This window comes from Erigeron canadensis, chromosome 5 (assembly GCF_010389155.1).
Source record: "Erigeron canadensis isolate Cc75 chromosome 5, C_canadensis_v1, whole genome shotgun sequence".
Lineage (NCBI taxonomy): Eukaryota > Viridiplantae > Streptophyta > Magnoliopsida > Asterales > Asteraceae > Erigeron > Erigeron canadensis.
This window is the reverse complement of record NC_057765.1, coordinates 575428-586613: the sequence shown is the minus strand read 5'-3', so window position 1 is coordinate 586613 and position 11186 is coordinate 575428. Positions and strand designations below refer to the sequence as shown.

Genomic DNA, 11186 nt, shown 5'->3' with positions numbered 1-11186 from the left:
TCATTGTACTCAATTGCACATAAGTTGTTCATCCATGATCATCAATGTCCACACATAACCAAAACACCATGTGTATATACTTCGTACGATACTACTTTTGAAAAGCCTTTGATGCTTATATATAGGGTCACCCACAGCCTTCCCACCACATCTCCAACCTTTCAAAGGCATTACCGTCCTCCATATATACACAACTAACCTATAACAACTCAACATACATATACAATAACCATACAACAAAACACATAATTGCACATCTACAAAATTGTCACACAACATGTAAATCCATAAATCAATTAATGTCTCCATAACAACCATGTCCATCAATGACCATCACATGTGTATTCACATAATGAACTATATATCAAGGTATTTAGAATACGCAAGTAAGCAAGAACAAGTAATAATGATATCAACAAGTATCCTAAGAAGTCCTATGTTTTAACGCATGCACACATTGTCCCCCAATTGTTTACTTGTCCTCCATAATGTCATCACCCAAGACACTCAAACATATGCCCAATCAAGTCATGTCATCAATAAAGAAAATCAAGCGTATGCACAATTGAACTATGTCATAAATCAAGGCAAACATATAATTGCACACTCAAACAAGTCAACTCACAACAGTTGTACACTTTTCAGCCCGAATCTCAATTGAGTAGGGAGCTACGAAACTCTCCTTGATCGGCAAAGAGAAGTTAAGGTTGAGTTATAAAAGTCCAATCGTCCCGCGTCGACAACCTATTAATGTACATAACATGTTTACAAATCAAGACTTTACATATGGTTTTAACTAGTTCATCTTGGTTCTTATTTTGTTCATCTTGGTTCTGATTTGTTCATCTTGGTTCTGATTTGTTCATCTTGGTTGTCACTAGTTCATCTTGGTTGTGACTAGTTCATCTTGGTTATGATTAGTTCATCTTGGTTATGGACTAGTTCATCTTGGTTATCATTAGTTCATCTTGGTTCTGAACTATTGTCAGAATTAGTCCTCAAACTAACGACCGTTAAAACTTGCACCCATTTCGACCCAATATGCACCCAAGATTCATTTTGACCTCAAAATCAATTAGGAGACACTTCCAAACTTTTTCCAAGCATAAATGAACATAACCCGCAACACAAACTCGGTATTTAACATCAAAACTTGTCCAAATCCGTTCTTAACTCAAATAAAAGCCCTAGGAAACCCTAATTCGACCCAAAAATTGTTTTGACCATTTTGGAACCATTTAGAAGCCACTAATCATGTTACCAACACCTTTGGGATAAAATCCATCATCAAAAACTCTTTCATTTCACAATCCAAGACCAATTTATACCCAATTTCACCCAAAACCTTGATTTTTGACAATTAATCCGACTTGTGAAGAAACAAAACTTAATTTATCCATTGTTACCCATAATTAGACATAACAAAACATGACCCACATCACCAATTCGATTTAAGAAGCCAAATTCTTGCACAATTCATCTTTGACCCGTTTTAACTTTTGACAAAAACCTTAATTGACTCAAAATTGGATTTTGGAGCTTGGATTCGTTTTGGGAAGCTTGTATGGACATATTTAGACACAACCCACTTCAAAGCTCAACTCATAACACTAACTTCATGCTTAAACTCGGATTTGACCTAGTTTACCCATTTTGTAACCCTAATTTTGACCCATTTCGGTTTTGACCTACAAATTGCACTCAAGAACACTTGGGTTTGACTAGAAACATGTTAATAAACATAAAATGATGAATTTTAGTGAAATGTAACTTACCAAAACCCCTTCCAAGTTGTTGACCCGAAATTTGAGCTAGATGGGAAGAATTCTTGCACTTTGACTTTTAAAAGTTTGATATGATATAGAAATGATGAGGCTAACAATGATTCCTATACAAATCATACTTGAAACAAAAATTTGGTAGAAGAATTTTAGAAAGAGTGTGAGATGTGTGTGTGTGCAAGAGTTCTTGCAAGTTTTAGAGAGAGGAAATGATAAGGGAAATGAAATGAGTGGATGGAAGGATGGGAAAGTGGGATGGGGATAGGGTTGGGTTTTCTTGATTGGTCATGGGTCATGGGCATAACCCATGGAGGATCTATATCATGTTTCCTAGATAATTTAGATATCATCTAAAATATAATTGTCGATTAGTACTAAGAATGATCTCGACTAGCACATTAGTTTCAAATAAATGATAAATGACCTTTTTGAACACATTGAACCCAATTAAACCACAAATTGCACTTGAACATATATTGATTAACTAAATACTTAGTCAACATGTACACGAAGTCAAAGAGTCAAGAATCATGATTGTTACACTTTTACATATACAATTATATATATGTGTGTATATATATACCCTATATAATATATATATATATATATGTATGTATGTATGTATGTGTGTGTGTGAATGTGCGCACGCATGTGTAGAGAGAGAGAGGAAAAAGAGTGTCAATCAAATGAAAACACCTTAAAATTGAAAATAGCACAAGAACACTTAAAAACTTTTTGATGCATTATAAGTACATAAAGTGCAGTGGTATGTGAACTAACAAGGAGTTGGCCTAGTGGTAAGGGAATCACTTGGTGACCTTAAGATCCCAAGTTCGGTCCCCTCTTGACACAAAAAATAAATCATTTAAGATACTATTTACCAATGAAACCTAGACCCATATATGAAGTTATAAAGACATGAGTTTGATCCTTCGGGGTGCCCACGACATCATATGACTCATATGGGGTGAGACGATGTGTGTCTAATTGTGGTATCGAGTTAGGGTTCTCCCATTTACCCATTCTTTTTAAAGTGGAGTGTATGTTTTATATATTATCATTATTTGAGTGTTGAAGACAATGATTCATTAAAAAACCTATAAACTTTCTACTTTTGAAAATAAGCTAAAGTGGAGATATCAAACAAGATTATGACACCGGGTTATATAACATCACTTTTGATGCATATGTATCACCTTTCGTATAATTAAGATTGATAAATACAAATTATTTTCCCCTAGAAATCCATGATAAGGATCTTAATTGCTAAGAAGGATCTTAAGAAAGAAAAATCTTGTGACACTATAGACATGGAAAAAGCATATAATTAACCTTTATATCTATGACTTTTTATGCGTATGCTGATTCTCTATATTTGATAGCTAGAATCATCAAATGATCTTAGGGTTTGGGTTCTCTCTCTTCTCTCTCTCTAACCTCTCCTTCTCCCTAACGGTAACAAATTTCTAGATTTAAGATCTGAATTTGTGGTCCGAAGAGTGGGATTGAGATTGAGATTGAGAGTTTGAGATCGAGTTTATCCGTATCCGGTTAAGGCTTCCATCCCGGTGGATCTAACCCTATTTTTCACTTTTGGGCCGGAGGTCCCTTCCACTCTAGTGGATCTGGAAGCAGCCTCTCTACCTTTGAATAGGGGTAAGGTTTGTCTACATCATACATCCCCCATAGCCCGGCTTATGTCGGGATTGGATACCTTGTTGTGGTTGTTGTAATCATCAAATGATCTTGATTTCGGAGTGCGATCTTTTGATACAAGCCTTTGGGTTAAAATAGAAAATGACAATTGAAGAAATCTTAGAATGATCTTACCAAATGTTTTTTAGTGATTGTGATGGTGAATGATAAATTGATGATGATTTAGGATTAATAATAATAAGGCGATGATGTCTCCCAAGTCCCATGTGTATCCAATGAAATATATGACCCACACATCATGAATGGTCATCATCAAGTCACAAAATGTGTCCAATCGAAATTGACCCACACACTACGAGTGGTCTTGATCAATTGTCCAAAGCCCGGCCTATTTCGTTCCAAACGAGTTATTACATTTTTATTTGTGAAAGCGCACAATCAGTTACTTATATTTGTATTTATGCTTGGTCGAGAAGCACATTAAGACCATTTCATCCAACTTTAACACTCCCAAAATGTTACAGTATCACCTCTGATCATATCACCTTCGCCATTAAACGCAACTCTATGACCTTCATATCGGACCTCACTTTTGTCAAATTTACGTTTTTAATACTCTACTATACTTACAATGAAAACAAAATAATAAATATAAAAAACAACTACCTCTTCATAGCCTTCAAACTCCACCCCGAACCAGCAAGTGAAAACTCCTCGGTTGCAAATATTCTAACAAAGAACCGTAAAGCTGCGTGTTAAATGCATCTCAAACGCATATATATTCATAGCTGTGCTATAAACATAAAACGTATCTCAGGATATTATTGATGTGTTCTTTTTTCATATTAGTAACAATTATAAATATTTATTTTCAAATAACGATCTTACATCATAATAGCAGGTAAGCAGGCAACAAGTTGCGTCACCACCCTTTCTGAATTGCAAAACCTAATCTACTATAAACAAACTCATGCCCCCTTGGGGTTAAGATGTTTCTATGCATAACCCGTTGAGCCATGGACAGGAAACGAATTGCTTCTGGTACAAATGACCCAAAGGTACCAAAAGCAAGAGGAACAAACACATGCTTATTCTCTTCACAAGCTTTGACATGTTTTTCCACTTTCTTCGTTTCAGCCCTTCTCAATGCTTGTTCAACTACAAAACCATTGTCCCTCAAACCAGCTATAGGAGATACCCCCGTGAGGTCAACGCATGCATGTTCCCCCCTTGCCCAACCATAGACGAGCAGATCTGCTGATCGTAGAGTAGACCTCCCATCTGCGGGGTCTCTAAGGAAGTACATAGGGGCCTCTTTTTTGGACGCGATCCCGGTGAGCCTTAAAATGTCCGATAGAACGTCTCGCACCCAATCGTGTTGGTATTTAACCCGAGCATCTCCTTGCAATGAACCACATGTTCCCCATACTTATCCAGGTTGGCCTTGCGGCAGACAGGACATGTCGTCTTCAGGGTACATAAGAATCATCAAACGGTATTTTAAGATGGCTCTATACTCTACTGCGGATATGCATTGGCCCAAACCGTCGATTGGGATAACTGTCTAGAAAATCCTGGGCATGACGACCTTGCAAGCATCCAAGAACCGTCTTTTGGCAGGGTGACAGACCAAAATCATCTCCTAGACCCTGTGCAATTTTGCTAAAAAGGGCATTCGCCAAAAGTTTTATGAGGCTTTAGAGGGAGGTTTCCTTATTAGAGATTAGTTAGTATTTATAATTCATATAAATATCGAATAGTTGCTATAACATGATGGTTGGCTTCTAGCAATATCGTGGTCCAAACTTATTTATGATCCCTATTTATTTTACAACTTATATGGGATTTCTATTTTTTAAAAGGAAAAAATATTACCCAAAAAAGTAAAAAACATATATTACTTGAAAAGTGGAATAAGATAAAGATAGAAAACGATTTATAAGATCAGTGGACATAGTTGAGTTTGAATCGTTACTTCGTTAGTTATCACATATGGGCAACTAGTCAACTCTATGTGCACAACTTATTTTGGTTATTAAGGCTTAGAGGAGTACGGTTTCCTCCCAAAGGAAGAACTTGTGATGTCACGCGGAAAGAAGCCTACTTAAAAATTAAGAGTGGAGCTTTATTAAGCGCAAGAGAGAGAGTAACATGAAAAATAGATTATCATGCACAAAAGATGTTTTTTGGACTGGATCTCCGATTAATGGGTTACGTTAACAAGTTCTACGACTGACATGAAAAATAGATTATCATGCAGTACATTAAAGAGACGAGATGAAATTTAACTTTTTTAAAAACTTAGTCATGGAGCTTTTTACAAAGCTTTTTCTAAAGTTTTTTAGTAATAAAAAAGTTTGTGCATAAATATTTTTTCATTAGAGTAAAAAGTTTTTTCTAAAGCTTTTAAAAGACTTATTAAAATTTTCACATTAGAGCAATAATTCGATCAAAAGTTTTTTGAAAAAGCTTTTAACAAATGCCTTTAGAGATACTCTTAGAACTCCGTTTTGTTGATGCATATTCTTTACCGTTAAACTATCATCATTGCGACTGTAAATTGTTTGATATAGTTGATTCAGGATTCGTCATGTGGTTTGTTCATTTTTGTGTTTAGATCTCTCCTCGGGAATTTTGGTGGAATAAGTCCAGACTACTCGGTTTGTTGCGATTTACATTCCTAGAGAGGGATGTAAACCACGAAAACGAAAAAACTACAAGGATGTAACTCGCAATAAAACTGACATCATTTGAAATGTAACTCGTAACAAAACTGAACGGTTTAGATTTATTGGACTAAAATTCTTGAAAAGGATATGAACCACAAAGATGAACCATCATAGGAACGAGTCCTGCAATTAACTCATACTTATATCAGCATATACATATATACTGGAACAGAAAATGCCACATTTGATGAAAACACAAGTGAGGATAACAACGTTATACACTTGTATATGAACCAACTCGTTAAGACTGGTCACCTTACCTTGTAGTCCTAAAAGCATTGCATCAAGACACTATATAAGAGTATTGGAGTCAAAGAAAGTCTCCATGATTACCACACATGATGGCAATAATAGTATATGGTGCATTAAGAAAAGAACAATGTTTGGAGACCATTCGCATTGATATGTTCAAAAACACAATAAAGAAGAGACCAATGACTACAAAATTTAATTAACCACTCTTAAAAGCAGCAATTGGCAGAGAAGATGAGAATACAACTTCAGTCTGAAGACGTTTTCTTGTGTTTTTTAAGATTTTCCTTCCTTGAATTGAGAATGTCAACGCTTGTCTTTTTCCTTTGTTGGGAAATCTGAACAAGTAAATATATAGACGGTCAGTTGATATAACAGTGTCGTTCAAGAATGAATATATGGTTAGACTACTTCAACTCAAAGTCAACGATTTTCAGCAGACAAGACAAATATAAAATTTATTTTGAGAAGGGATGGAAATGGGTGATATAAGAATTTAGGGATTTCGATTATTATTATTACAGTATAAACATTTTTGTTTTGTAATCTTAAATAAGACCCTAATTATTTTATGAAAAAAATAAAAGTATGCAGTCTTGCAGAATTATCCAGCTCAAAACGGTCCATTTCGAAATGTACCATAATGTGACCCAACCTTGCGTATCATGCCCCTTTTTACAACTTTAAAGATGGATGATTGTTTTGTAAATATAGATGGAATCTTACCATCATGGCCTCATAAAGCCTCCTCTTCTTGCGTGACATTGTAACTGTGGACAGGCTGTCATCGTCCTTTGCAGCCTGCTTTAAAGAGTCGTCTTCTGTTGCATCTTCTTCATCAGCATTCTTCTGGCTCTCAGTAGCAACAGGTGTGTCTTTTGTCCCTTCAAGTTCTTTTTTTAGTTCTTCATGGTATTGAGTCTGATGCATAGCCATCTACATCCAACAAAAAAAATGTGTAAACATACTTTTGACCAAACATGTGCTGAAAAACATATATACATTTGTACATCAGCTGACTGACCTTCCGTTTTGTCTCGGCGGCTTCTTTTGCTTTTGTGCGGTCAATGATGCCTTCAACAAGTAGATTCTGGGGATCATCATGTTCTGCACCTGGCATTGGAAGGATTTCTTGTCTTGCAGCAGCTTGAAGCCTTTTAATGGTCTCTGCATACTCGGGTACATAACCTTCTGCTTCGTTGTCAACAAATGGAGACAAATGTGGCGGAAGCACCCTGTTTGGCAAAAGAAGTTGAAAGTTTTAAAAATATATTTATAAAGCTAGTTGCCATGTCATCTACAAAATCAAAAGAAAAACAAAACCTACTTTCCAACCAGATACTCTTCAGTCGGTAGTATGATCCGTGCATTTATGCAATCAAACACCCATTGTGGCTGTATATAATCTCGAGATATATACCGGTGACTTTGAGTCGGCCGATCAACAATCTGTACAAAATACCAGTCAAAGGAAACCCAAAAAGATGTTTGTTAAGATTAGATAACAAAAAAATTGATATCTAAACATGGTTTACGCAACTAAAAGCTTTTCTTGTAAACCGGCATACCTGATAATTAATGCTCTGATCAGATTCCTCAAATGGAGCTCCTTCCCCATCCCATGAAACCACACCACCAAATGCAGTAATCACAAACAGTAACGACTCCCTTGGAACCTAAATACACAGACAGACTTACTTTAACGCCTAAATTTTGCGCCACACAAATATGCCAACCTAAAAGTTAAGACTACAACTCGATCAGATATTCGATTATACCTCACGGCCCAAAAAGAATGTCTTGTTTTGAAAGAGGGTTTTACAGGCCTTTGTTTCTTCATCATCATCGTTCTCCTCAACAGCATCATCAACAAGGTGCATTAATGCACCTGGTTCATTAGCAGGTAGCTGGTCTTGAAGTTGGGCTAGTCTAAGCTCAGACTCCTCAGTACTTGCTCCGTTTGTCCGGTTTTCAGCATCAACATACCTTGTCAAAGCATATAAGTCTACACAAATTTCAAAGATAGTGAATTTCTCAAAATACAAGACATTAAAAATCCTTTCATAAAGCAATGTGCATATATAGTGATCCATCAATAACTAAACACATGATAACAAGTTCGTACCTGCTGCTAAAGCTTTCAGACGAGGATCAAGAATAGGTGGGTATTTTAAATTGATCGAATGATAGAGTCTCAGATTGACAAAACCAAGGAGAGTCTGCATAATAAATTAAATCAAAGTATATGTAAGTCCAAGTCGGGATAAAAAAAATAAAAATACATACACATGCATAGATTACTGACGATATAACTTCCATTAAAGTGGTATGAGAACTCGATTATCTCAAACCTCATAGAACTCCAGGAATGTAAGCATGATCTTAAAATCTACATCTTGAGGCATGACTTGCTGTAATGCATGAGGAGTCAACCATGTGACTTTTTGTCCATCAACGTCGGCCTGAACAGGGTTCAATTGTAAACTCACATTACTTGCATATTATGTTCTATTTAACATATACATATACTATTATATTATTTATATATGCACAAAAAAACATGTGTATGCATTGATCACCATACCTGGTAATATATGCCTTTCACAGATATGAAAGCCTTACGCAACTTATGAGTTCGCGAGATGTATGCCTGCCACTCAAGGCTTAACCTGCAAAAACATATATAACATCATATGAGCTGAAAAGACATACAAACATGGCATCACATCAAAATTAGCTATCAAGTCTGTAGAATATTTCCCCTTGAATATTTTCCCTCGACAGTTATGGATTCTCTCAGCTTGAATATATAACACATACCCTCGACAGTTATGGATTCTCTCAGCTTGAATATTTTCCCTCTCTATAGCGGGTAGCGTAGCAAAAAGATGCACCATGGTGAGACAGTCATCCAAATCTCTTAATGCATCAATGAACTTTGGATATCTAAAGCCGACACAATTTACTAATCAGTGAGTCATGACAGCAGACAATAGTAGGTACGAATGTTCTAACTTGGATATAGTAAGACCAACCTCTCTCTGATAAGCATATCAAGTGTGTAAGAAGGTTTTCGGGTCAACAAGCGTTCAGCAAGATCCTTGTTCTTCTTAGACACGGCTTTCTTTACCTTCTTCTCATATGCCCGCATCTCACGGAACTTATCAAGAAGTGGCTCATGTTTAAGAAACAAGATATCTTTCATGTGATAATAGGTATGGTGGTTTCCCTTCACCTTCTTCTTTGGGTCCCGGGGAAAAACACCTTTGAAGATACATAATCGCCTATTAAATCAAAAAACCCAAGCATTTAATACCTTGTTTAAAAAAACCCTTCAGGATTTCATAATTCTACATTAAAGTGAAAACAAATACACTTTCTAAACACAATACAGAAATGAAGAATATCTTTCGAGGTTACAACTATTTACAGGATTTACTATAGACTAAGCCAGGCTCCTTCCTTGGTGACTAAATATCTTCAAAACTAGGGTCACCTACTTTAAACAAATATACACATATAACTCGATTCATATATAAATTCAGCTAGTTTATTACAACTATGTAAAACATATATCTACACATGAGGGCAACAGCTTACATTAACTTAGCTACGTACTAATCTAACTTTTCATGATATCCTACTTTATTAACAACGTTAAAAAACTCGATACAAATTTTCGCAGTAAGCTAGTTACAAACTGGTTTAAATTCAAATGTTGGCTTCTCGACACAATCGAGCAAACATTAAGACATTAAGTTGGAAAACTTGTTATCATGTATCGGATAATTTCTTGCTACATAAGCTAGTAAATTAAGCTACTTAACTACTGGTTTAAAATCAAATGTTGGCTTTTTGACAAACTGGAGTAAACATTAAGTTGAAAAACTTGTGTATTAGTATCGGATTCTGTCTTGCTACACAGACTAAATTAGACTACCCCCATCACTGCAGCTAAATGTCATTCTTAAACTCTTATTACTTATCCCTAACCTAATGAAGGTGCCTGGAACCATTCCTCACCCCAAAGTAACCAACTACTAACTCACAAATTTCAAAACTAAACAACCATTTTTTTAACATAACCCACAAAAAAAAGTTAACATTTTTAACAGGTCTAAACATAAAACATACAACAAAAAGTATTCTTAATGACTTAAATACATATATTGAAATCTTTAGTCTTTTTTTGAACACAATATTTCTGTATCTATTTTCATACCAGTATTCAACAAATCAATAAATATATGAAGGGAAGTAAACATACCTGAAAACAGAAAGACTGACTTGAAGATACTTAACAGCTTGTGACCTTGTAATATATCTAGCTGCGTTTCCTTCCTTCTTCTTCCCCTGCAAAGTATATTTAAATTACATCATCAAGATGTAAATGTATATCATATATATATATATATATAGGAATCAAACTGAAATAAGAATTTACAGCTGGTCTGTAATGCTTCGGCATGATTATGAGGCAGAGGAAATGGAATGGAACGACGGAGGGAGAAAAGGAAAGGATCTCATTTATAGGGTTTCTTTTACTTTATATATATTTTTTTTTTGACTTCTTGTGGAATACGAGATAATCCCCCAAAAGGCCAAAGCCTAAGTTTGATGGGCCATCTTAATAGCCCAAAGTAGAAGGCCCGAATTATTTAGCCCCTACTTTTCGGTAGATTGATAGGAACCGTTTGATCTCATGTACCCAGTGTCAAGGTAATTCAACCACTTAGATTCAATTTTGTACTTTCATTTAAAAAAAAAA

At 35.5% G+C, this 11186-nt stretch overlaps 1 protein-coding gene across 1 annotated transcript; it reads right to left on the bottom strand.

Annotated features, from left to right (window-relative positions):
* Positions 1 to 6330: 6330 nt before the first annotated feature.
* On the bottom strand, positions 6331 to 10924 carry LOC122600738 (pescadillo homolog). The gene is made up of 13 exons (XM_043773493.1): positions 10863 to 10924; positions 10686 to 10771; positions 9454 to 9702; positions 9239 to 9364; positions 9003 to 9087; positions 8770 to 8880; positions 8544 to 8637; positions 8197 to 8423; positions 7987 to 8094; positions 7746 to 7867; positions 7443 to 7653; positions 7145 to 7354; positions 6331 to 6756 (listed from the first exon to the last, which is right to left on the bottom strand). The coding sequence occupies exons 1-13, from the start codon at positions 10884 to 10886 to the stop codon at positions 6667 to 6669; spliced, it is 1743 nt and encodes a 580-aa protein (XP_043629428.1). The 5' UTR covers positions 10887 to 10924; the 3' UTR covers positions 6331 to 6666.
* Positions 10925 to 11186: the final 262 nt, after the last annotated feature.

Coding starts and splice junctions, on each gene's coding strand:
- LOC122600738 (XM_043773493.1), bottom strand. CDS start 10,886: ATGCCGAAGCATTACAGACCAGCT. Junction 8,424..8,543: donor TCTGAAAGCTTTAGCAGCAG/GTACGAACTTGT, acceptor AAATTTGTGTAG/ACTTATATGCTTTGACAAGG. Junction 7,654..7,745: donor GAAGAGTATCTGGTTGGAAA/GTAGGTTTTGTT, acceptor TTTGCCAAACAG/GGTGCTTCCGCCACATTTGT.